The sequence below is a fragment of the Rosa rugosa genome, chromosome 6 (assembly GCF_958449725.1).
Source record: "Rosa rugosa chromosome 6, drRosRugo1.1, whole genome shotgun sequence".
In the NCBI taxonomy this organism is placed as follows: Eukaryota; Viridiplantae; Streptophyta; class Magnoliopsida; order Rosales; family Rosaceae; genus Rosa; species Rosa rugosa.
Window position 1 is genome coordinate 8,178,366 of NC_084825.1, and position 27,584 is coordinate 8,205,949.

The 27,584-nt window shown below is 49.3% G+C and overlaps 1 protein-coding gene across 1 annotated transcript; it reads right to left on the reverse strand.

Moving 5' to 3' along the window:
• Positions 1 to 947: 947 nt before the first annotated feature.
• Positions 948 to 23,269, reverse strand: LOC133716161 (uncharacterized). Its single transcript, XM_062142888.1, has 4 exons — positions 23,171 to 23,269; positions 23,004 to 23,090; positions 22,574 to 22,928; positions 948 to 1,090 (listed from the first exon to the last, which is right to left on the reverse strand). The coding sequence occupies exons 2-4, from the start codon at positions 23,010 to 23,012 to the stop codon at positions 948 to 950; spliced, it is 507 nt and encodes a 168-aa protein (XP_061998872.1). The 5' UTR covers positions 23,013 to 23,090; positions 23,171 to 23,269.
• Between the last annotated feature and the right edge of the window lie 4,315 nt (positions 23,270 to 27,584).

Below are 27,584 nucleotides of genomic sequence, written 5' to 3' on the forward strand. Positions count from 1 at the left end.
CCCTCGCGGCCCCTTTACATGGAAGCGGCAGAGGAATCCAACATAGGTTTGGCCAACGCCATTATCCATGAGAAGGGGAGACTCCAATGAAAGAAAATGGAGCCTCCAAGCCCCCTCAAATGGAAGCATCTATGGAATCCAACGCGGGTTGACCCGTGCCATTATCTCGGGGAGGGGCAGAGAGTGAAGGAACCGAATATCTGCTTGAGTCTCTGCACCCCCTTTAGCCTTGGTAACCACCATTAGTTGGACGTGAAGTATGGAAACAACCATTCTGTAGCTTGAACCCATTCCTTCAAAGAGTCCATCCCTCCAAGATTCTATCAAGAAGAGAGAGGGGGAGAAGGAGCTGATAACCAAAGCCCCTTCCATCTGGAGGGCACAAGACGGGCCGGGTCCAGAAGGAAGGAAACAGAGGAGGAAAGACGAACCACAAAGTGGCCTTCCTCCCTTCCCCGTTTCGCTCCGCGTGTGGGATTCTAACAAAGATGATCTCGCATGACCGGAGATCCCACACTTGGAGTCCCCTCGTGTTTCTAAACCAATCTAAAGCCTGGCATTTTCCATCCAGACTTCTAGAATGCCGAAACAAGGGGTTGCCTGAGATTACGCCATAAGGCCTAACCCAGGCTTGAGATTACGCCATAAAGCCTAAAATTTAGAGGCTAAAGGCCATTTCATGAGGGGAAGATTTGTGAAAAAGGAGAAAGAGAAGCAAGGACTGAAAGGCCATTTCTTGAATATTTCAGAAGATTTGTTGTGAGTATTCCCTTGTTTCTTTTGAAAAGCAACAGCCTACCTCTTGGATTATAGGTTCGTTGGACGAAGCAGGGGGACCCAAAGAAACAAGGGGACCAACTTCATTTGTCGCGGGGATCTCCTCCACCACTCTATCATCAGCCGGGAGCTCAGTGGGAACGGACATGTTAAGACGCTCTGGAGAATCTTCATCGGAAACCGGTATCACCACAACGGGCACCGGTATTGCAGGGGGCGGAGGCGCCTGAATTTGCCAAGAGGCCATTTACCCTGCGGCAACCGAGGATCCAGCCTCGCTTAGGCAAGAGGGACCAGTGGTCCTCTGATGGACCTGTCAAAAGATACATAGTAAAGATCCTAAAATTTAAATAGGATAAGATGGGGCTAGAGTTTACCAATCGCATTCCCAGAGGCTCATCATCTTCAAAACTCTCTTCGACGAATTGAGCTCGGTCGCGTTTGCGAGTGTACATACATGTACATTTGCAAGCATAATTAGCTATAATGGACCACGCTCATTGTACCGCACTACCGCTAAAGGTACTAATTCCAACCAAAGGAATGACATACAGGTACACCGCCAGGCGGGCTACAACCTCAGCGTCAGATCACCCCCAGATCACCGCCAACGCGCCGCCACGCGCCGTGCCAAAATTGCATCAGTAGCTCCCAGAGCTGGGAACTGAAACACTTCAGTCCCACATCGAAAACAAAGAGAAGAACCTCCTCTTCCTTACCTATAAAAGATTCTCTCCTCTCTCCCCATTAATTATGCATTCAATACTTACCTACTGTTACTTTGTCAACATAAATACATTGACTAACTTAGGCATCGGAGAGTCGAAGACCGCCCAGCGCGGTCTCCCTCTGACGCCCCTTTGTATTTTACTTGACAGGTAGCGGAAGCTTTGAGAGCGTTACAAGTATCGATCCGCCCACCGGATCAGCGTTAACAAAGGTTTGGCTACCGCCGAACTTTTAGACATTAACAGCGAGCGAGGACAGCAGTGGCCTGTACGAGAAAAGAATCATAACTCAAAAAGGGGGGAAGCACCAAATATACAGGTTTGGGATCGTTCTTAACCAAATTACCTCTGCGGGATCCTCATCATGAGAAGACTCTCCCTCAGGAGTCTCCTCTGCTATTGCCTTTTGTTTCTCGGCCTGAACAGAGGCTGTCCTCCTCCGAGTAGTTCGCTGCAAAACACACTCAGGAATAAGAGTAGGAAAATCAAGACAAGGAAAAGGAATGGTGAAGAAAGACAAAAACTTATTGTTGCCCCAATGTAACGCCCCAAACTGCACCTCACCAGCTTGAGTACGTTACAGTGCCGCAAGTCTCTAAAACATAAACTGAAAATTCGATTTACATTCTAGAAATTCACTAGGCATTTGTTCGAAATAAATTTTGACAAAAAAATTCGCAACGGAAGCTTTTAAATTCTTTTGAGGTGAAAACCTTTCTAAAACTTTAAATTCAAATGTTCGTCCAGGACTTAACGTTGTAAACAACCGAGGAATAAAGGACTTAGCACGCAACAAACAGTTTTCAACAAATTCCGGAAATATAGCTTGTAGAAATAAGGATAGGATTTGGAACTCAGAACCTGATTTACACAAAGATACATTACTGAAATCCGCACACCTAGCTCCAACCGCTCCAATCCCGTTACCAATGCACAGTACCTGCATCCACACTGTTGTAGGGGTGTGCTTTCGTCCTCGCTGCTCAATAGGGGCTTCACCCGACTAGGTTTGAAAACTGACGCACAAAATAGAAATTTGGGTACCCAGTATGAAAAAGTTGAACAATTTCTTTAAAGAACGACAAACTTTAAATATCTTTCGGACTCAAAATCCAATGCATGAAACTCAAAGAAATGCATAATACTTGATGGCCAGTCCCATGGACAACCTACACGGCCTTACCTCAAATAAAATCATCACCAGGTAAGCGTAGTGAGAGTGTCCACTTACGCCATATCACCTAGAAATAGTGCCACACCTCAGAGGATGTCAGACACTATTCCGTCCATACGGCCCTTCCGGAGGTTTAGGGGATCGAAGCCCAAAGAATCACTATGTTCCACTCACTCTCAAGCCATCAATAACCAAACCATGCAACTCAAATATGTATAACATTTAATTCAAAACGGAAAACAACTAACCGAATGAGTCCCGAGTCCCCTACCTGGATTTCGATGCTTTAACCTTTTACGTTGTCCGAGATTCACGAACCTTCCGTTCCTCGGGTAACTGGAAATCCTAGATTCCGACATAATTAACGTTAATATCTCACTGAACTAATAAATGAAATCACGACGATTAACAAATCGTTCAACCAATTTCTCCTGGTTTGACCAGGATTGACCAATCTTTGACCAATCGAGGTAGGTTCAATAATTAACTTAGATTATCGAACATTCACTTGAAATTACGATATCGACCAAACATATATTGAGTGCACCCGATTACTAAGGCCACCCAATATATATATGCTTATATATTAGTTTCTTTCACTTTCTATCCATTTAACATATGCACAAGCATAGAACACAATTTCGTCAACAATTTATCTCAATCACACTACACTTGGTCTTTTACTTCCATTTTGTATTTTGTCGCATAGTAATTCGACGGAATTTACTATGAACACCCAAAACCATAACTTGTCCATTTTTCAATTATTTCACAACCAAGTTTTCCGGTCCTAACAACAGACATGCAATGCAAGCAACCAATGTCAGTCCACAATCTCAATTCAAATATCAATTCCCAAATTTACTCGCAACAACTCAAAATACTATGATCAAGACAACACCATAACTCGAGTTCTTTTCCATCAATCACAACCATTATCACAACAAACTTCAAGTTTATGGAACCCGATTACATACAAACAACTTCATACGAGCAACCAACAACTTCATACGAGCAACCTAATCCAATCCAATTCACCATTCTCATAAACACAGATTCACCGTAAGTACACTCAACACATGCAACTATTTTTTTTGCACTCGTAAGCAAAACAAGAAGCATCTAGTCCAGAACCCGAATTTACCTTTGCTAGTACGTACAACTCGTAGATGAAACTTCGGGCTTCGATTCGACCAACTACGATCCGTGTTCCACCTCCTAATTTCTGAGATTTAACACAAGTGAGGTTCAGTTCCAAGATTCAAGTCTAACTCAACATGGCAGTCCTAAAACGGTTGTCACGCACAGCAACGCCGGCGGTGATCGACTGAACCCCTTAATGTCAAAGCTTGAAACTTTAACCAGATTGGAGAAACCACTTACCCAGACGCGTAGAGCTCGAAGACCTGATCGTCTTTCGTGTAGAAAGCATGCCCAGAAGGGCCGGAAGAGTCACTGACGTCGAGGAACTTCAACGGACTCGAGAGCACCCAGAAACCAAAACCATCAAAACTCGATCCAATTTGAAAACTAATGACATAAACGTGTAGAGCATGACGAGGAGGTGAGGTTTCATACCACCAGAAGCTCATACGGTGGCCGGAGTCGCCGAAAATTGAAGAACTCGCCGGAGAAAACTCGAAGCTTCCAGTTGTCGATTCTCCATGCACAATCGTTGCATGAATGATCTGAGACTACAGGGACGTAGGCGACGGCGAGACAAAGCTATATCCGGTGGTCTGCTGCGGAGAGGTAGCCGGAGGAGCGTTTTCCGGTCGGGTCATGTTGTCGGGTCGCGAGTTACCGTTTTGGATCAGAGAGCTTAGATGCTTTCTCGAGTGTTCTGGAGCGAGCTGACCTGGTCTTCCTCCCTTTAAAGAGAGATCAACGGCCCAGATCAATCGGTGGAGGAAAATGGATGGCTAGGATCGCTCCACTTATTTTCTATTTCCTTAATTAATTTTCAAAATCCCAAAACTTCGGAAAATCGCTATAAATAGCTCGGGTACTCGAAAAATTCCCCGAAAATTTCCACGAACTCGTCGTGTCGTGTACTTTATTATCCAACACTTAAATTGAAGATTTCAATTTATGAAAATTTCTGAAAATATTCTCGAGCACTTTGGCAATTGTCGAGATCGTGAAATAATTTCTCGCACAATCAACTAAGCTCGATACATTTTTTGTTCGGGTTTCACACTCAAGCTCGCAGATTTGTATCCCTGGACGCGATGAGGGAGAAGGAGAATAGGTCGCGAGGGTTGTGTTGCAGGGTTGGAGAAGCGCTCAAGAATCTCGCTGTCCTCCGGACCAGGACTACTCATGCCACGAAAGATCAGGGCGAAGAGTTCGTCATATGGCAGGTCCCAACAGTTCACGGACACTTCTTTCCACCTATCAGCATAATCATCGTCGACATTATTGAGGGGGTACAGCGCTCTGGCCCAAGGAGGAATCGATATTAAAGTAAACTAACTTTGAAAGGGGGCAGACACAAGCGAGGCTAATCTCTGCCAAGAGGTGTAGTAATAGGTAGAATCAACCAGAGGCCAGGGTACCAACTGGGCCAACCCAAATTGGCGAACAAAGCGGTTGGGGGCATAGAGCTCGTAGCTTACACGGTCGGTGGCAAGACGAATATCCAAGCAGGAGATGGCGCGACGAAAGGCCAGGAGGGCTCTTTCGCTATGATCCCGTCCACTGGGCAAAAAGCCATCATCAAGGGGAGGAGGGAATCGCCTAGAAAGAACTATTTTTGGGTCCGGCATCTCTTCCAGCAAGTACAAGTAAATAAAACACTCGGAGTAGGGTGGAGCTCGATACCTTACGTTGCGGCAAAGTCAATTCCCCAAAAGGGAATCAACTGGAGGATCCTGTTTGGACCCAAAATGAACATTTTGGCCTGACAAGGCGTGTCTTGGAGAAATTGAGCCAATGTCATTGGCTCAAGCTATATATTGTCGACAAGCTCGAAATATATATTTAGAGGCTAAATAAAGCCTACTATGGAAGTATGACAAGTCAACTTTAGCATATTTTCCTACTTCGGCTAGGAAAAACCGAGCTAGACAAGGAAGGAGGGGTGGCAGACTAACCAAATGAAATCGAAATGTGCTGAAACTTTCCAGATCCATTCTAGACAGCCCAAGGATCATTTCTTATGAAGAGTGCAAGAGCTTTTTTTGAGTGGAAGGACTTCAAACAATCAGCCAAATTTTCTACAGAAGCAAAACTGGAAAACTGGACCTGTAAGAGGTCCAGCAGCATTTTTGGCCCAACCACATGGAAGAAAGCTCTGAAATTTGGTCAGCATGATCTAGATTCATAGTGGAACATTTTTTATGAAGACATCATGGCCAGAATCTGAATTTCTGATGGAGATATACATGAAGGAATAAAGGAGCCGAAAGTGCTTCCTTATCTCCCAAATTCATCATTCCTATTAGTGCTCCACCTCCATTTCCACCTCCCTTATCTCCCAAATTCATCATTCCTATTAGTGCTCCACCTACACCTCCACCTCCCTTATCTCCAATTAGTGCTCCACTTTCATTTGTTTAATGCCAAAGTAGTTGGCATGGTAGCCTATAAATAGAGGTTACATTGAAACACAATTCACACATTCACATTCAACAACAACATCTCTAAGATCACCGCTGACGCGCCGCCACGGCCTGAGCACAAGAGTTCCCCAGGATCACTGCTGACGCGCCGCCACGCACTCTGCCAAGACGGCATCAGAAGCTACTGAAACTGGGAACTGAAGCACATCAGTCCCACATCGAAAACAAGGAGAAGATCAGACCTCTCCTCGCCTATAAAAGGTCCTCTCTTCTCCCTTCATTAGATACGCATTAACTACTCATTTATTATTGTATTGCCTATATGCATCAACTGACTTAGGCATCGGAGAAGTGAAGACCGCCCAACGCGGTCTCCCTCTGACGCCTTGTCTTTCATTTGGCAACTAGCAGGAATCACCAAGTATACAGAGTAGCGGTCCGCCCGCCGGACCCGCGTTAAACGAAGGCTTGGCTACCGCCAGACTTTGAGCATTAACATTGGCGCCGTCTGTGGGAATCCTTGAACAAGAGGTCATCCCATCACAATTACCATGACTAGCGGTAGCGGGGGAAACGCCCATGAGCAGGCAGACCAGTCCGCCATCCCCCAACCATCCAATCCAGCGGTAGGTGTTAACCGCGCACTATTCAACACCCCAACTAACCCTGGCGGTGAGACGGATCCAGGCAGCAGCCGCCCACCAGGCCAGGACCTCGCCGCCATGTACGAGTTGGCACTGGCAGACCTTCACAAGGCAAACAGAGAACGTAAAGAGGAGCGCAGAGAGAAGACCGAGGCCCAAAAGCAGGTGGCTGCGCTGATGTCACGTTTTGATGACCTGAAAAGGACGTTGGAAAGAACCGCCAACCCGGTACAGAGCGAGCACTCGCATAGCACAAGGCGTAGTCATCCCAACGCTGGTACATTGGGACCAGAGCCAGTCGTACAGATGCAGGTCCCGCTGGACCCTCCCGAACTACTAGGGATGGGACCGCCGCCCGTTCCCCAACTCATGTTGGAGCAGGAGGCAGAGTCGGTACCACGCACCAACCGCTCGGAAATTAGGGCAAGAACTGAGGGTGATCCGCCTGCGCCGAGGCATAGGCAGACCCAGCGGAGTACATACGCCGGACCCGCCGGCGACGCAACAGCCCAAATCCTGGAAAGGATGCAGCAGTTGGAACAAAGGTTGGTCCGGGCGGAGTCAGGCGCCGCGCCGTCAACTCAAAGTCCACTTTTCACGTCCAGACCAGGGCCCTTCACCGCTGCAATCCTACAAGCTATCAGGCCTGCGTACGCAAAAACTCCGAAGATGTCACATTACAGCGGTACAACCGACCCCTTCGTCCACATGGACACCTTCAAAAAGGTCACCAACAACAAGGGATTTGACGACCCCACCCTCTGCCACTTGTTCAGCGAAACACTGGACGGAGAGGCAATGAATTGGTTCTTCGAATGTCCGCCAGGATCCATTGACTCATTCAACGCACTGTCACATACCTTCCTCTCTCGGTTCATCTTATTGTCCGCCGGACATCATAACACGAGTCAGCTGTTCAGCGTCAAACAGGGAGAGAATGAGTCACTCAAGGCATTCGTCACAAGGTGGCGAGCGGCGGCATTTCAGTGCCGCGATCTGGACAAATCGATGGCATCGGCGGCCTTCAAGCAGGGACTCCTCAAAGGGCCGTTCCTCTATCACCTCAACTACAATCATCCAAATGCGGCATATGACCATATCATGAGTGAGGCGGTCATTCACGCCCAGGCGGAATTCATTACATATGGAGAAGTCCCACCGCCACCGGTAACGCCAGCAAAGGCCACACAGCCTACCTCTAGTCATGAAACCGTTAATAAGGCACCCGCCGCATCACCAACTGACAAGAAGAGGGAATGGCCACAGGGCCACTACCAGAACAAGCGGCAGAAGGATCAATACCACAAGGGAAACCGCCCAACCCAGGATGATAACCGCAACAGACAAACGGAGTCTTCTCAACGGTATGCAGTGTTCACGGTCCTCACAACCTCGTACGAGGAAATATACAATCAGTGCAAGGATCAGATCCCGCCACCTCCTCCAGCAAAATACCCAAAGACGGGCAAACCCAAAAACACCGGCAGATGGTGCAAATACCATGAGGACAGCGGCCACAATACCAACAGCTGCAACGCACTCAAGACGGCAATTGAGACCTTGTACCGTGAAGGCAAGATGGAACAGTTCAAGGTGCGCCAACCGCCACCAGTGATCGCCAACGTAGAGACATAGCACGGGCTTGTCTCACAGAGCCAGGAAGCGTTACGCACGCATTAATCACCCAAAGGAAGTCTGCAATATCCGTTACGAGAGATCCGCCAAAGTCCCAAAGGTAGGTTGGGAACCTATTACATTCTCTGAGGAGGAAGAGCGCGGGGTGCACTTACCCCATGATGACCCCTTCTTGGTCGACGCCATTCTTTGTAGGTTCTCAGTGGGGAGAATATTGGTAGATAGCGGGTCCGCTGTCAACGTCATCTTCAGCGGTTGCTACAGCCATCTCAAGCGGAATAACAAGTTGCTCCAGGATCATGAGCCACTGCTCAACTTCTCTGGTGACGTCACACAGCCGCTCGGTTCTGACTACATGCGGTTGACTATTGGCACTAGTCCGTGTATGGCGGAGGTACATACAGAGTTTATAATCGTTGATTGTCTCAGCTCATATAATGCCATCCTCGGCCGACCGGCGCTCAACAAGCTTAAGTGCATTATCGCCGGATACATGCTTCTCATGAAGTTCCCCACACCTAACGGCACAGGCAGTGTGAGGGGAAGCCAGCAGTTGGCACGCGAGTGTTATTCAACGACTATGGCACGGTCAACACGCCGCCATGATGTCCTAACGGTAGGAAACCAGGCACCGCCACCAAATATCTTCGAGGACCCTAGGGATGAGGAGGAGAAGTATGTAAGGAAGGAGCCGGTCAACCCGGACACATCCTTGAAGGTTGTCTGCATCTCTGACGAGCACCCTGAGCGGACAGTCCGCATGGGCGCCCAACTAGATCCAGAAGTAGAGGCAGAACTCATTCAATTCCTACGTCATAACGCCTCCGTCTTTGCATGGTCCTACGCGGACATGCCAGGTATCTCCCCTGAGATTATCACTCATAAATTGACCATCAAACCCTCTTTTTATCCCATCAAGCAGAAGCGGAGGGCCTTCGATGAAGAAAAATACCGGGCAATCGGAGAAGAGGTCGCCAAACTCCAGGACATTGGATTCATCCGCCAAGTCGTCTATCCCCAGTGGATCTCAAATTTGGTGATGGTCAAAAAGCCCAGCGGCAAGTGGCGGATGTGTGTTGACTTCAAAAACCTCAACAAGGCATGCCCAAAGGATAGTTTCCCGCTACCCCGTATCGATCAGCTGGTCGATTCCACCGCCGGACATGAGCTCCTCAGCATGATGGACGCCTTCTCCGGGTACAATCAGATCAAAATGCACCCCAGCGACCAGGAATGCACAACCTTCACCACCGACAAAGGCCTCTACTGCTACAATGTCATGCCTTTCGGTCTGAAGAACGCCGGTGCCACCTACCAGCGGTTGATGAACGCCATGTTCGCGGAGCATCTGGGAAAAATCATCGAGGTCTACGTGGATGACATGCTAGTTAAGAGCATAAAGGCCGGCGGACATGTGGTAAACCTCAGGATCATAGTAACCATTCTCTTGGCCTATGGTATGCGCCTCAACCCGGAAAAATGTTTCTTTGCAGTCACCGCTAGCAAATTCCTGGGATACATTGTCAGCGAGCGGGGCATCGAGACTAACCCAGACAAGGTCCAGGCCATCCTTGACCTGGCGGACCCTGAGTATAAGGTGCACGTCCAGTGCCTCCAGGGCAAGTTAACCGCCCTTTCTCGATTCATCTCTCGACTCACTGATAAGTGTGCCCCATTCTTCAAACTCCTCAAAACAACGCACAAGAAGGTCATCGACTGGAATCCAGAATGTCAGGCGGCGTTTCAGGGCCTGAAGGAATATCTGGCGGCAGTCCCACTCCTCTCCGTCCCTGTCCAAGGAGAAACCCTGTTCATATACCTAGCGGTATCCGTATCAGCGGTAAGTTGCGCAATTGTCCGAAGGGAAGGCCAAGATGAGCTCCCGGTTTTCTACGCCGGCAGAGGCATGAACGGAACGGAGACAAGGTATCCTCCCTTGGAACAACTGGCCCTTGCACTTATCGTTGCCGCTAGGCGCCTCCGCCAGTACTTCCAGGCCCACACCATCCATGTGTTAACAAATCAACCGCTGAGACAAGTAATGCAGAACCCTGAACACTCGGGGCGCCTCAGCAAGTGGGCCATCGAGCTCAGCGAGTTCGACATAGAATACAAACCAAGAACCGCCATGAAGGGCCAGGCAGTGGCGGACTTCATCGCTGAACTCACCGAACGTCAGCCTGAACCCGGTGTAGAGATGGTACCCGGAGCGGAAGTGATAACCGTCGGGGAGGCAAATCCCCAGTCGGATTGGAACCTACATGTGGACGGATCCGCCAGCGCCAAGGCCAGCGGCGCCAGAGTCATCCTAACAGGACCCGGGGGACTGAACGCGGAGTACGCGTTGAAATTCAACTTCAAAGCTTCAAACAATGTGGCGGAGTACGAGGCACTGATCGCCGGTCTACTTCTTGCCATTGACTCGGGGGCTGACAGCGTCAACATATTCAGCGACTCTCAATTAGTCGTTAACCAGGTCAACGACAGCTTCCAGGCAAAGGACCAGCAGTTAGCGGCATACTTGGGATATGTCAAAACGTTGCTCAAAAAGTTCAACTTTCACACCATCACACAAATCCCCAGGGAAAAGAACGCCAAGGCTGATTCCCTGGCGAGACTGGCAACCGCCCAGCCACATCAAAGTCCAGCGGACACAAAGGTGGAATGCCTTGACAAGCCAAGCATCACGAAAACTCTAGCGGAGATCTTCAACATTGAAATCAACCCCAGCTGGATGGACGAGATCACTGCATACAAGCGCAGCAGCACACTACCAGAGGATAAGGTCAAGGCACGCCAAATTCAGCGGAGAGCAACCCGCTACAATATCCAGAATGGCAAGCTTTACCGACAGGGGTTCACTCACCCCAACCTCCGCTGTTTAACCCCGGAGGAAGGAAAAGTCGTGTTGGCAGGAATCCACGGCGGGGAGTGCGGAAATCACTCGGGCGCCAGATCCCTGGCCAATCGTACAATGCGACAGGGCTACTTTTGGCCTGCGCTTGGTGAGGACGCCCGGCAGGTGTCAAGATCTTGCCACAAATGCTAGCAGTTCGCCGATCTCCCACATGCGCCGGCTGAACCACTTTCAGTCATCATCGGTCCATGGGTCCACTCTACATGGGGCCTCGACTTAATGGGAAAATTCCCAACCGCCAAGGGACAGTTCAAGTACATCATTGTCGCTATCGACTACAACAGCAAGTGGATAGAGGCAGAGCCACTGACGGCCATCACTACCGCCAAAGTCATTCACTTCCTCTGGAAAAACATTTACTGCCGCTATGGTGTCCCACACACAATCATTACAGACAACGGCACACAGTTCAACAATGAGGAGCTCATTTCATTCACCGCCAATCTGGGCACCAAGATGAGCTTTGCCTCTGTCGCCCACCCCCAAACCAACGGCCAGGTCGAAGCGGCAAACAAGATAATCAAGAAGCTGCTAAAAAAGAAATTCGACACTGCCAAGGGCCTGTGGGCGGAAAAGCTTCCAGAAGTGCTATGGGCCATCAGAACGACTCCATCCTCCGCCACTGGTGAAACCCCCTTTTGTATGACGTTCGGAACTGAGGCCGTTCTGCCTGTCGAGGTAGCTCAACCCACCGCTCGGGTCGAGTGCTACCACCCAGAGACCAACGGCGATGGCATCAACCTGGACTTGGACCTCCTAGAGGAAAAACGACACAAGGCCCATTTGCAAAACCTGCAAAACAAACAACGAGTTTCGCGTTTCTACAACGCCAGAGTCAAGGCCCGGAACCTCCAACTGGGGGACTGGGTAATGAAGGAAGTCATTCCAGCACCAACAAAACTCCGCCCAACTTGGGAAGGTCCATAAAAAATAGTAGAAGTCGTTAGCCCAGGCACCTTCTACTTAATGGACAAGGATGGCGTCACAACGACCCACCCTTGGAATACCGAACACCTTCGGTATTACTACAAATAGTCATGTCGCTACCCAGGAGCATCTTGACTTAGCTAAATTTTTGTTCAATATTTAGCTAAGGGAAGCTACCCAACGGGTACATCCCCACTTTTGTTAACGCTGACCAGTCAGTTACCAATGAAACAAGGAATTATTCAAACCATTGTTACCAAGTCTAGCACTGAGGGCAGCTGGCAACGCCAGCAATCGTCAGCGGACCTCGTCCGCTACGTTGTGCACTTGGACCAATCTTAATTCCTTTAATTTTTCATTGATGGCAAAAGAAAATCCTAAGTCAAAACTCTAGCGGTATAGGCATGTCATCACACAACGTCAAAAATTCCATATTTCATATATTCAGGGCTGGGACTCTCCCACCCAAAAATTGTTCCTTACATTCAAAAAAAAAAAAAAAAGTACATCTATTTTCAGCCTGCGGCTACGCAATCAAAACAGGGCACGTCCGGCATGTCAGGGGTTGGCCTCGGCGTCGCCTACTTCGGCCTGCGACGGCTGTTCACAGCTTGCTTGGTCAGTCCCTCGAGCGGTGGGACTTGGCGTCTCTATGGTCCCATCCGCCGGAGTCTAATACCCACTGCCTGAGCTGCCACCTCCTGCTGGGGGACTGGGTACTGGCGGGGGTTTCTTCGTCGGCGCTGCATTTTTTGCTTGCGGCGCCTTGGGCAGGGACGCCTTGGCCCAATCAATGGCACCATTCGCTCGCAACATCTCGACATTCGCCAGGGCGCCGGCCTTCGCCGCTTCATTCAGCGCGTTTTTGTATTCCGCCGACTGCTTGAAATTCTCCACAGCGGCGGCGGCGGCTCGGCTTCCATCATCCCTCAGCCGGGTCAACTCACCCTCCAGTCTCTTCACTTCCCCTTGCCTGGCGGCAGACTCCCGCTGCAGGATGTCAATTTTCTTCTCCTTGGCGGTCACACGCTCTTGCAGCAAGGCCTTGTCTTGCTCCAGCTGGGAGACTTGATCATTTCGTTCTATGTCCCGCTGGATGGCGACGTCTAGCTTGCCTCGAGTGTCCGCCGCGTCACAGTCTGCCTTCATCAGGCGTCGCTCCACATCCGCCAGCCTGTCCTTGGCCTCCGCCAGCTCCCTCTCAAGCCTCTTAACCTCCTCCCGGAGCTGTCCCTCAATTCGAGGTTGCTTGGAGGCCGCCAAGAACATTTCGTTCAGCCCAACCGCCAGGTGCCCAAAGGCTGAGCTAAAGGGCGACTGCTCGATCGCCGTTGGCCGCGTCATCCCTGCCAGACCGCCGAACCCCAACCGCTCGCACAAATTATAGAGAAACTCCCGCTCACTGTCAGTCATGAACTCGGTGAAGGCAGCGAACGAGTCCAGATCGCTCACGGGCATCTCTCTCTCGCCGTCACAGGAGCCTTCGACGGGTCTTGTCGGCTCCTCTTCTGCCTGTGGACCTCGAGGGTCTCGTCATCATCCTCCTCCCCGGCCGAATCACACTGGCGCCGCCTCCGCAGGATCGACCGGGTATCTCCAGGGGGCGCGGCCCTGGTCCCCTTCGGCGGTTGTCTCCCCACCGCGGTAGCGGCAGCCCCCACTGGCGCCACGACGTTTTCTCTCTGTGGCCCACGCCGAGTGGCAACAACTCTTTCCCTCTGCGGCCCGGAGGTGGATCCTTTTTTCCCCCCGCCTGCTTGTCCATCAGCCTGCACGCTGGGCAGACCATCGGCCCCTAGGTGAGAGTGGTGTGGCATGGGCAGCGTCACCGGAACCTCGGATGCGCTCACCTCCAGCGTCTCCGGGTTCACAACTGTCATCTGGGCCGCCTCGCCTGACGCATACATTGTCTCCAGGAAGTTGTCTATCTCCGCACGGTCCATGGCTTTGTCAAAGGCGTCCCGGCTCGCTTTGTTGCCTGGCGGAGTCTCTGAGAACATGCAAACACCCGTTAGCTTTAGCCAAGTTATCAAGAGATACAGTGTGGCGGAGGTCTCTTACCAATAGCGCGCGTTAGCTGCTGATCGACCAACAGCTCCCAGCCGGTGAGGAGACGGAAGTCCAGCAAATTGCGGTTCTTCCAACAGCCTTTGATACGCGCAACCCGGCACTCTTCCTCACGCGTCAGATTGTAGCGCAGTCCCGCTGTAAAGCAAGAGAAGGTGTCAGTCAAACGATTACAACATATATACAATAAACCGCCTACTATGTTCAGCGGAGATCGACGGACAACCTCGGATTGGCTGAAACTCCGACTTAATCCTAAACGTCGGCTCCCCCTAGTTGGACTCCGCCTGATACTCCCACCCCATCGTTGCCACGCAAAACGTCCCCCGCCAGTAGGACATCGAATCCCTCAAATTCTCTATCAGCTTGGGCGCTCCCTGCCGGCGGCTCAAATTTACTTGCCCCCTACAACCTTGGCGGTTAACGTACACCAGTTCGTAGAAGTGCAAAACCTCCGCCACCGTCGGCCCCTCGCACCCGGATAGCCGCCACAAGGAGTTCATCGCCAGCATCAACCGCCACATGTTGGGACAGATCTGCCCAAAAGCGACGCCGAACTCACAAACCAGGATCTGAAGGTTGGGTACTAGCGGCAACGTCACTCCTTGACGGAATATTGCCTCGTGAACGGCGGCGAACCCCGCTGGAAGGATTGAGGCCTTCTCGTCCGCCGTCGGTTGACGAAGTCTCACCACTCCCGGCAGCCGGTATATCCGCTTCATCCGGTTGACCGCAACGGCAGTCATCCGCCCTGCCGCCTCGTCGACAGGGGTCCCATCCTGGAGAATCCACGCCGACTCTGTTTCCTCCCCCGTCATGTTTCCCCCGTCAACGGAGCCACTGGCGGCACTATTACTTGCTCGCCGCTCCTCGCTCCTCTCCTGCGCAGCAGCTTCCTCACCCGCCCTAGAACTCTCCGGACGCGACGTACGGCCCATGACAACTTCCCAGGGTATAGTTTGCAGCGGCTCGATGTCTAACGGCTCTGGCAGTGAGGTTCCTGCACGGGCAGACGGACGCAACGAGTCAATAAAAACCCTATCCGCCGCACTGATTGACACGTCAGACCCGGAGTCCTCACTGCTCGAGATCTCTACGACGTTGGCCATCCCAAAACCCTAAAACCCAAATCAGTTAGCCCACAGAAGGATCTAACCTATCCCTATATCAGGTATAGCACAGAAACACCACGAACAGCTACCCAGAAATTACCAAAATATGAACAAACCCCCCTCAACCCAGATTCAACCATCTAGCAAAACCCTAACTGACAACTCTCTGTTAAACACCGTCACCTACCCTCAAATTTCATCTTACACCCCCGACGAACATCAAGAAACCCAGTTCAAACACCAATCCCAGACACAAACACCAAACCCATAAATCGACAAAAACACGAAACCACAGAGAAGGATAACCAGAACACTCACCTCAGTCGTGAACTCTCTGGCGTGCTGATACTCGCTGTGCCCCGACGACGGAAATTTTCGTCTCTCCGACCACGAGAACTCCACCAACGCACGGCACTCTCTGCAAATCTCGGCTGGGCAGAGCTTGAAGACGACAAACAGTTCGAATGAATTTTCTAATGTCCCTTCTCAATACGTTCCCCCCCTTTTATGTCAACGTCAGAGGCTTTTGGGCCGTCCGCTAGAAAACGACATCACACCCCAGCCGTACACGTGTCCCCTGTTCGCACTAACCCTCCAGGTTAACCGAGGCGTCGCCTCGGTTACGAAATCCATCATTACTCGCATTAATGACGAGAAGACGGCCGGACTGAGGAGACGCGTCTCCACACGCTAACCCTCTAGTTCTTTGCCACGTGTCAGAGCGTATCACGGAAGCAATCCGAAATACGCCCTTCTCCAAGTGAGTCTCCGCTGAGCGAAACCCCGCCAGCGGAACTTCTCACTTGTTCTTCTCCAAGTGACGGTCTCCGCTGAGCGAAACCCCGCCAGCGGAACTTCTCACTTGTCCTTCTCCAAGTGACGGTCTCCGCTGAGCGAAACCCCGCCAGCGGAACTTCTCACTTGTCCTTCTCCAAGTGCCGGTCTCCGCTGAACGCAACCCCGCCAGCGGAACTTCTCACTTACCCTTCTCCAAGTGACCATCTCCGCTGGGCGGAACCCCGCCAGCGGAACTTTTTCACTAGCTGTTATTCACGAAGTCTCCCAACAGCGGAACTTCTCCCTTGTCATCATACAAACGGGGCACCTTCCGCTACACACCTCTAGGAAAACCTCTTTTATCTGGCAAGTCGCGTACTTTATTCAGCGCAGTACCGCTCAATAAAGCAACGCCAAGCACGTCCACTGGACGCTGTTTACTGCTATAGACCAGCGGGGGGACACCCGCCAGCGGCGGATCCCGAGGCCACGCCTCATTCTGACAAATGACCGCCATGCGGCGTTACCGTCAGATCGTCTCTACGGGACACGGGGACTAGTCAACAGTCTACGACGGCCCTGATCAGGTACGTTGACCCCCGTCACTCGGGTACTAAAGATTGGGTTCGCTACCCAACACCCTCTGCTCCGTGCAGCTCCCCCTCACCAAACAACTTTCGCGACCATCCGGAGGTCCATCTTAGCCGGGGAGTGGGGGACTCCCTGGGGGGCCTAGCAGGGGCCCACCCGAAAGGGTATAAAGCGTTTGCTCAGTAATATCCATAGTTGACAACGCACTGACGCTAATTATGCTTTTGCAAAAGTCTAGCGGAAGAAAACGCTTCAAACCACCGATCAACTCTCCAACCAAGATTGCCCTCCTTGACTGGGGACTTGGGGGACTTGTACCTACTTGTACGTTTGCAAAGCATAATTAGCTATAATCAGCCACACTCATCGTACCGCCAGAGGTACCAACTACCGTCAAAGGAGTAACCCACAGATAGGCAGCCAGGCGGGCCACGGCCTGAGCACAAGAGTTCCCCAGGATCACCGCTGACGCGCCGCCACGCACTCTACCAAGACGGCATCAGAAGCTACTGAAACTGGGAACTGAAGCACATCAGTCCCACATCGAAAACAAGGAGAAGATCAGACCTCTCCTCGCCTATAAAAGGTCCTCTCTTCTCCCTTCATTAGATACGCATTAACTACTCATTTATTATTGTATTGCCTATATGCATCAACTGACTTAGGCATCGGAGAAGTGAAGACCGCCCAACGCGGTCTCCCTCTGACGCCTTGTCTTTCATTTGGCAACTAGCAGGAATCACCAAGTATACAGAGTAGCGGTCCGCCCGCCGGACCCGCGTTAAACGAAGGCTTGGCTACCGCCAGACTTTGAGCATTAACAGCTCGCGATCATCATGGCCAACATCGAGAGGAATAAAGAAAAGCAAGCCAGGGACATGGCCATTTTGATCGCAAAAACAAAGCAGAGGTTTCGCGATTGGGACCTAGAAATTGAGCAGAACGCTCGAGAAGAGGTCATTTATGAGGCTGATTTGCCTATAGGTGGCAATCAACCTAATGGCCTCACTGGTGAATCACAGCCTTACATAGAGGCTACTTATGGAGAACGTCATCAACAAGATTGTTCTTCAGACAAGAAAATTGTCTCTGAACAAATATCTGATGTCTCCACTGATCAAGCCAAATATGTGGCTACTGATCAGATGCATGGGAGGCAAGATATGACCCATGATCATCCCTTTGATCAAGAGAAGTTGGCGACAGTTGGCGACAAAGCCGATCTTGGGACACCGTCATCTTCCAAATTACAATTGGAGATCATGTCTCGTCAACCAACAAAGATACTTGGGGGGCAAGAATACCCCTCTCACGAGCCAAATTCCTCCAAATTCTTCAAGGAGAAGTATCTTTGTTCTTTTCCTACAAGCTCTCACAGGAGGGATTTTTACCCTACAAATTTTGATACATCAGAGCTTGGAATGAAGCATAGATGGCCTCCCCCGTGGTCTTCTAGAGGTTAGCCAAATATAGTGCTGCTAACTTCTTTCTTTGTTTTTAAATTTCCTGTCAATTTTCAGTTTTCATTTTTATTTTTATTTTCGTCATTTGTGAATCATAACGGAATAGGTGAAGTCTCTTTTGTTAATATTGGCCTAAACTCCTTATTGGTGCCTAGTTCAGGTCCCTTAAGGTTAAGGGCGGCTTTTATTAACACTTGTTGAACTGTCTTCACACTTATGACCTTTCTCATCTTAGTAAGTATAGCCTATGTGAAATGGTGTCTAGAAAGGGGACAACGTTCATGACAGGTTCTTGAATCCAGAAGTGCGTGCAAATGGGCCTAAACCACTATGTGGGAGTAGCTCATGCCAAAATGGATTCTGCCTCTCTTGTTCGCCCTCCCCCACCTGGCCATTTCAGTAAGGTTGCCCAAAGGATTTGAAAGAAAATTTGTGTCTAGACGACTATACTTGGGCCGCATGTCTAAACCTTGATTCACAATGTCTTATTAAAAAAAAAAAAAAAAAAAAAATATCATTAATACAACTCTTAAGGGGCAATTCTAAGTGTTCCTACACTCGCAAAGCTACTAAGCCGAGTTAGCGGCTCCAGAAACTTTTTCCAGCTTTGCCCTCGCAGGAAAGGCTGAGCTCAAGGGAAATGTGAGAGCCACCACCGTGACCGCCACCTCCATCAGAAGTAGTCTTCATGTTACCAAAGATGTCCTCACCATGCATGGGGAACAGAGGAAGGGTTTCAATCTCCATGTTCATAGATCCATAACCACCATAGTTCCCCATCTGCCCGTTAAAAGCAATCACACTAGCTGAAGAAGCAAAAGCAGATGCAGAAGATCCGAAGTTAATATACTGATCCTCAGGTTTCCAATTGGTACCATTGTCATCACCAACAAGCCCTGATCTTTGCATGGGCACATGAACATCCGAAGTGGACCTCTTCTCCGCTTCTCCCGAGCCCTTTGGTTCACGAACCAAAAATAGACGTTCTTGAACTCGATCTTGCAGTACCATTTCAGCTGGAGACAGATCCTCTGAATCTGCTCTATAGTTGGGGACCTAACTCCCTTATTGTAGAAAAGCTCCTTGAGGATTCTTATCTGATCTGTAGTGGGATTCCACCTGTTCCGCCTACAAAGCATGTTAGCACTACTCCCGGCTGCTTTGTTGCTTCCTCCATCCTCGGTTGGTTGCTGGGTTTGTGGTTCCATTGGTGAAGGGTTGAGAGAATGCGAGAATTGAAGAATGGTGATGACAAGTAATTAAGAAAGATTGCTGTTAGAATTATTGGGAAGGACTGAAGATCTGTGAGAGAAGGACAGAAATTGACAGAGAGATGTTCGTAAAAAAGGAAGGGTATTGTTGAGGATCTGAAACTCAGAGGAAGGTTTTTTGGCGTGAACGTTCCCATCCCCATAATGCACCTATTTATAGGAACAGGGCATGCAAATCTCCACCCTTGGACAGACAGTCTCGGAAAAGCATTTCCACCTGCTGGATGGTTAAAGAGTCAAACCGATGTCAGTAAAGCGTGATTAAAGTTGCCCTAAATCTCGGAAAAGAATGGATTATTGGCGCGAGGGAATCGAACGGTTTCCGAGGAGGTAACTGTTCTTTTCACGAGATTATTTTTCATGACTGTTGTTTTTCAACGAGTGATTAGTGCCTTAAATCTCGGAAAAGAAGGAGTTATTGTCACTAAGAGTTTTGAGTTGGGAGCCAGCAAGTGGATCCAAAAGATACATATGTCCTCAAAAACCTCGCCGCGAGGCTCTTTTAGCTGTGGAGCATATTTTAAAAGTTCATATTATTTTCAATATACAACTATGGGGGCCTATATTTGGGGCCTTGCGAGACACGTTGACTCAGCTTCTCACGGATATTTGAATATCAGGATAAGATAATATTATTGTATTCATAAAGTGGCTTTGCGGCCAAAAGCAGTACATTCATTACAAAGCCAAAAGTGGCTAGAATACAAAACAGAAATCTTCCGATATCTTCTGAATCTTTTCTCAAGTGGAAGCAGCTATGGAATCCAACGTCGGGTTGAGCCGCGCCATTATCCCAAGGAGGGGCAGACTTCAGGGAAGGAAAAAGAGGAGTAACGGAGCCCCCGCGCCCCCTTTACATGGAAGCGGTAGAGGAATACAACATAGGCTTGGACAACACCATTATTCATGAGAAGGGGAGACTCCAGTGAAAGAAAATGGAGCCTCCAAGCCCCCTCAATTGGAAGCAGCTATGGAATCCAACGCCGGGTTGAGCCGCGCCATTATCTCCTGGAGGGGCAGAGAGTGAAGGAACCAAATATCAGCTTGAGTCTCTGCACCCCCTCTAGCCTTGGTAACCACCATTAGCTGGACGTGAAGTACAGGAACAGCCATTCTGTAGCTTGAACCCATTCCTTCAAAGAGTCCATCCCTTCTCATCCCTCCAAGATTCTATCAAGAAGAGAAAGGGGGAGAAGGAGGTGAGAACCAAAGCCCCTTCCATCTGGAGGGCACAACACGGGCCAGGTCCAGAAGGAAGGAAACAGAGGAGGAAAGACGAACCTCAATTTGGCTTCCCTCCCTTCCCCGATTTGCTCCAAGTGGGGAATCCTAACAAAAAATGATCTTACATGACCGGAGATCCCACACTCGGAGCCCCCTCGCGTTTCTAAACCAATCTGAAGCCTGGCATTGTTGTTACAGACTCCCAGAAGGACGAAACAAGGGTTTGCCTAAGATTACGCCATGAGGCCTAACCCAGGCTTAAGATTACGCCATAAAGCCTAAAATTTAGAGGCTAAAGGTCATTTCATGAGGGGAAGATTTGTGAAGAAGGAGAAAAAGAAGCAAGGACTGAAAGGCCATTTCTTGAATATTTCAAAAAAATTGTTGTGAGTATTCCCTTCCCGAAATACAACTATTTATAGGGAATTCAGGCAAATCCCCACCCTTGAATGAAGCTCTATTTCAAAACCGATGTCAATAAATCGAGATTAGTGATTCCAAATCTCGAGAAAAAAGGGATTAGCAGCATGTGAGGAGCGGTTTTTGAGGAGTTAGCTATTATTAGAGGATTAATAGCATGTGGGGAAACCGAACGGTTTTCGAGGAGGTAACTGTTCTTTTCACAAGATTATTTTTTCACGACTGTTGTTTTTCAACGAGTGATTAATGCCTTAAATCTCGGAAAAGAAGGGATTAACAGTATGTGAGGAGACCGAACGGTTTTCGAGGGGGCCTACAGAGATTGGCCCGCAAAGCTCAATTTCAAGCAAAGTTCCTCCACTCGGAGATTCGCCGCAATAGCACTAGCTTCGGCCTGAGTGGCCCGTTCTCTGAGATGGGCCAGGTTGCGGCCCATTTCTTCAGAAGCAGCCAGAGGTTCATCGAGTTGGGCTTCTTCTGTAGTAATCGCGTTTTCAACAAAGGCTAAACCGGTATGGAGGTCCTCGATCCGAAGTTTGAAGTCGGACCTTTGGATTTGTAGTTCCCGCAGGCGGTTGGTTCGCTCATTTAAAATACCTCGAGAGATGTCCATTTCTCGAGAGAGGCTATTCAAAGCCTCTCGAGTGTCGTGAGCCTGGGCGTTCGCGGCCGGTTGATGTTGGCGGGCCTCACCAAGTTCATTCAGCAGATCGTCAATGACACTAAATTGCTGCAGGGTCAATGCCTTTTCCTGGCAAAGATACCTTAGGGCTTCCAAGACTCGCGAGAGGATGTCAGTCTCCAATACCTGAGGACCCAGATGTTCGTGAAGCACCATCTTAGCCTCATCCACAGCAGAAGGAGGAGTTACCTCTAACACCCTCATCAATCTCTCAAATCTGGTAGGAGGCGGCGGAGGCGCAACAGGATCACGAACCACCAATGCAAAAGGGTGGACAGCTTCCTCAGTTTCTTCATCTTCAATAGGTTGGTCTGTCCCTTCAGCCGCGGGAGAATCTGGAAACTCAACTCGCGGCTCACCATGGGCAAGTGGAGCAGATTCAAGCACAGGGCCCTCGGCTTCGACGGTTGTCTCATTTATTCGCAAGACTTGGGGGGCACCACCACCGTCAGTATCATTTTTCATCTCTTGGGCGACTGTCCGACCAATAGGGCCCTCAGCGTTTGTAGCCACCTCCTCGGTACAAACAGAATCCTGGTTAGATTCAGAAATGTCAGAGAGTGGGGTTGGATCAAAAGGGAAACGGAAAGCATTGGCCAACAGTGGCTTACCTCTCGAGTTGTCGGGTCAATATCTGGTACGTGGTCACCAAGAGGAAGAGGCCTCACTTCATTCACCTCTTGGACCTTTAGTGCCGCGAGAATCTCTGTCGTCATCAGTTCCTCATAAGCGGCAGAATCCTCAGAGTGGCTTTCCACACTTTCATGCTCCGAGGAGTCGTCATCGGAGATCGTTATTAGAATGGTAGGACCTTGCAGATGCTCTGTAGATGTGGGAGACGGAAGAGGCGCCACGGGGTTAGTTGATGCTTGAACTAGCGAGAGAGTTGGCTTTTCTGCAGTGGCTGAGGGTCCAGCCTCGCTCAGGCGAGAGGGATTAGTGGTCCTTTGACGGACCTGTCAAAAGATACATAGTGAAGATCCTGCCCAGATTCTAAAATTTAAAAAGGATAAGACGGGGTCGGAGTTTACCAATCGCATTCCCAGAGGTTCGTCATCTTCAAAACTCTCTTCGACGAATTGAGCTCGATCGCGTTTGCAAGCAAAGACAGCAGTGGCCTGTACGAGAAAAGAGTCATAACTCAAAAAGGGGGGAAGCACCAAATATACAAGTTTGGGATCATTCTTAACTAAATTACCTCAGCGGGATCTTCATCATGCGAAGACTCTCCCTCAGAAGTCTCCTCTGCTATTGCCTTTTGTTTCCCCGCCTGAACAGAGGCTATCCTGCTCCAGGTAGTTTGCTACAAAACACACTCAGGAATAAGAGCGGGAAAATCAACACAAGGAAAAAGAATGGTGAAGAAAGACAAAAACTTACTGTTGCCCTAGGCTCGTGGATTTGTATCCCTGGACGCGATGAGCGAGAAGGTAGAATAGGTCGCGGGGGTTGTGCTGCAAGGTTGGAGAAGCGCTCAAGAATCTTGCGGTCCTCCGGACCAGGACTACTCATGCCACGAAAGATCAGGACGAAGAGTTCGTCATGTGGCAGGTCCCAACAGTTCACGGACACTTCTTTCCACCAATCAGCATAATCATCGTCGACATCGTTGAGGGGGTACAGCGCTCTGACCCAAGGGGGAATCACTATCAAAGTAAACTGACTCTGAAAGGGGGCAGACCCAGGTGGGGCTAATCTCCGCCAAGAGGTGTAGTAATTGGCAGAATCAACCAGAGGCCAGGGTACCAACTGGGCCAACCCAAATTGGCGAGCAAAATGGTTAGGGGCATAGAGCTCATAACTTACGCGTTCAGTGGCAAGACGAATATCCAAGCAGGAGATGGCGCGACGAAAGGCCAGGAAGGCTCTTTCGCTATGATCCCGTCCACTGGGCAGAAAGCCATCATCAAGGGGAGGAGGGAATCGCCTAGAAAGGACTATTTTTGGGTCCGGCATCTCTCCCAGCAAGTACAAGTAAATAAAACACTCGGAGTAGGGTGGAGCTCGATACCTTACGTTGCGGCAAAGCCAGTTCCCCAAAAGGGAATCAACTGGAGGTTCTTTTGGAATATCACCGCGACGGAAGAGAGGGAAATAAATCTGCAGCCAAAAGGCAAGGATCCAGAAGGGGCCACTAATTTCGGTATCAAATGGGCGCATTACGGCTCTATAAAGGGAGCGATATAACGCACCCAATACAGGTTGCCCAAGGCCAACGCAAATACCATTGTAGAGAGCAGTGGCCAGAGAATTCCAAGGTCCAGTAGGTTTGTTGGAAGAAGTGCAAAAGATAAATTTGCAAAGCCAGAATTCCAGGAATGCGATACCTCCTGTATGGTCACACCGGGTGCAGTAATATTCGCGCCAGGATGGGTAGGATCTGCTGTGATGCCCTCGACCAGCCATATTCATTCTCAAAGAAAATTGAGTGCCATCAAACTGACCATGCACATAGGGGTCAAAGTCAATGGGCAACCCCGTGATGGTAAGAACATCCAGCAGAGTTATGCTCATCTGTCCAAACCGGAAATCAAATGTATTGCTGGAGGTGTTCCAGAAGCAAAGAGCGGCAGCTAGCGGTGCAGGGCTAGTATTATTGGGAAGACAGAAGCATAGATCGATGGTTTGGGTGATACCCACCGCATCCCATCGGGCCAAATCTCTCGCTCGGTTCTCCTGATACCAAATATTTTCCTCGGGAGCGACGGTAGGCCAGTAGCCCACTTTCCTCCTTGGTCCCCAACTGCTAAAATCACCAGGCACCTGCCGAAGAGCCGCTATGGGACGGCGGATGGGAAGCCCATAATAGGCCATAGCATCATCTGGCAAACGATCGCGAGGTTTGGGACCCAGACTCGCTTGAGTATCACCGCCACCAAAGCCCATCAGTCGACTTCTCTCCTCTCCGTTCTGACTTCTACATCGAACACTCATGTTAGTTCGCCAGGCGAATGCGGCTTTCTCAGTGATTTCATCTGCCTGATCGATAACGAATGGTTTCTTGGATGCCATTTCTAGGTCGCAAGGAATACTTCTCCAATACGCTTTGATTTATAGCTCAAATATGTTTGGAGATTAATTTATTAGCTGGGCCAGTGAGTGGCCCTAGTTGATAATTAATGAGTCATTATTCCATCTTGAGAATCGCATCTAAGGCGACAGTGAAGATACTTCTCCAATACGCTTTGATTTATAGCTCAAATATGTTTGGAGATTCATTTATTAGCTGGGCCAGTGAGTGGCCCTAGTTGATAATTAATGAGTCATTATTCCATCTTGAGAATCGCATCTAAGGCGACAGTGAAGATATTCCACCTTTTCCTATCACCGCAGGGCCATCATAGTGGCCTGATGTTTTTTAAAACATGATTAAAACCGATGCGGTTTTAGATGCTAAAGTTGCAGCAAAATATGGTGGTTTCAATTGGTCACACGTCATGATGACGATAGCCATGATCCAATCATCCTCTTTGGCATAAGACTCGCGAAGGATTAAATGAAAGCAAACAGTTTGCTATTTTGCATCTTATTTCGCCAAGTACTATAGGCCTTCATCTAGCCAGGAAAGCGGCTCCAACACCTACATTTGAAAAAATCAACAGAGAGCCAGCAAACAAGGCAGATACTTGTTGCTATACACATGGCGAAGCTACCACCAAGGAAGAGAACGATCCTCATTCGCGATCAAAAGCAGTCTCCTTCGCATGGGGGGCACGCTAAAGTTTTGATTGCCTACAACCTGCCCAAGTTTCGCTAGATCCATGGGGGGCAATAAAGTTGGCAAAGGAAGCATCAGTTCATAACAAAGGCAATCCAGATTGTGGCATTCAAGCTTTATGGCCTATTTAGAGGCCTATATGGAATCAGTCAAGTATTATCAGTCAAGCCAATACAAGTGGCTTTGGAGCAACAACATTATAAGAGCAGTGCTGATTCAAGACCTCTTCAGTCAAGACGAAGACCTTTAACTTCGAGGTCTGGGGGGCAATGTTTGGACCCAAAATGAACATTTTGGCCTGACAAGGCGTGTCTTGGAGAAATTGAGCCAATGTCATTGGCTCAAGCTATATATTGTCGACAAGCTCGAAATATATATTTAGAGGCTAAATAAAGCCTACTATGGAAGTATGACAAGTCAACTTTAGCATATTTTCCTACTTCGGCTAGGAAAAACCGAGCTAGACAAGGAAGGAGGGGTGGCAGACTAACCAAATGAAATCGAAATGTGCTGAAACTTTCCAGATCGATTCTAGACAGCCCAAGGATCATTTCTTATGAAGAGTGCAAGAGCTTTTTTTGAGTGGAAGGACTTCAAACAATCAGCCCAATTTTCTACAGAAGCAAAACTGGAAAACTGGACCTGTAAGAGGTCCAGCAGCATTTTCGGCCCAACCACATGGATGAAAGCTCTGAAATTTGGTCAGCATGATCTAGATTCATAGTGGAACATTTTTTATGAAGACATCATGGCCAGAATCTGAATTTCTGATGGAGATATACATGAAGGAATAAAGGAGCCGAAAGTGCTTCCTTATCTCCCAAATTCATCATTCCTATTACTGCTCCACCTCCATCTCCACCTCCCTTATCTCCCAAATTCATCATTCCTATTAGTGCTCCACCTACACCTCCACCTCCCTTATCTCCAATTAGTGCTCCACTTTCATTTGTTTAATGCCAAAGTAGTTGGCATGGTAGCCTATAAATAGAGGTTACATTGAAACACAATTCACACATTCACATTCAACAACAACATCTCTAAGATGATCTAAGTTCTCTCTAGAGCAAACCTCTCTAAGAGCAACTCCTCTCCTTCTCTTTCTCTTACCGGTGATCTCACTCCTAGTCCTAGTCTTCTCAGAAGCCGACTTTCAGTGCCACCAAACCCTCTGTCAACGTGCTTCGGTCCTAGTCTCCTCGGGAGCCGACGGTAGTGCCGCGACCACAACGGTTACAGAACCAGCCAAGCAAGGGTAACGCCCTAGCAACCCAGCCAAGCTAAAGTCACGCTTTAGCAAGATCTCAACATTTCCCGGTGATGTCGCTCAGCTCGATCTACAATATTGAGTATCGATTGTGTTAACAAGAAGAAACTTCAGCAAAGTCCTCACCACGAGGCAGAAAGAATCCCGCGACGAGGTTGGTGCTCTCCTCGTCTACAATCGCTTGATAGAAGTCAGGTCAAGGGACACCCTCGACGACCGCACCCGAACGGTGCTGGCACGCCCGCGCAAGAAAAGAGACTGTTGACCAGCTGCAGCAAAATTGGAGCCAAACAGATCCATTGGAATATCACCGCGACGGAAGCGAGGGAAATAAATCTGCAGCCAAAAGGCGAGGATCCAGAAAGGGCCACTAATGTTGGTATCGAAGGGGCGCATTACGGCTTTGTAAAGGGAGCGATATAACGCACCCAATATAGGTTGCCCAAGGCCAACGCAAATACCATTGTAGAGAGCAGTGGCCAGAGAATTCCAAGGCCCAGTAGGTTTGTTGGAAGAAGTGCAAAAGATAAATTTGCAAAGCCAGAATTCCAGGAATGCGATACCTCCTGTGTGGTTACGCTGGGTGCAGTAATAGTCACGCCAGAATGGGTAGGATTTACTGTGATA

What these genes read in the sequence shown, in the direction of transcription:
- LOC133716161 (XM_062142888.1), bottom strand. An exon ending in AACTCGAGAGGTAAGCCACT is followed by an intron (nt 1,091 to 22,573) that starts GTTGGCCAATGC and finishes ATCTTTTGACAG; the next exon opens with GTCCATCAGAGGACCACTGG.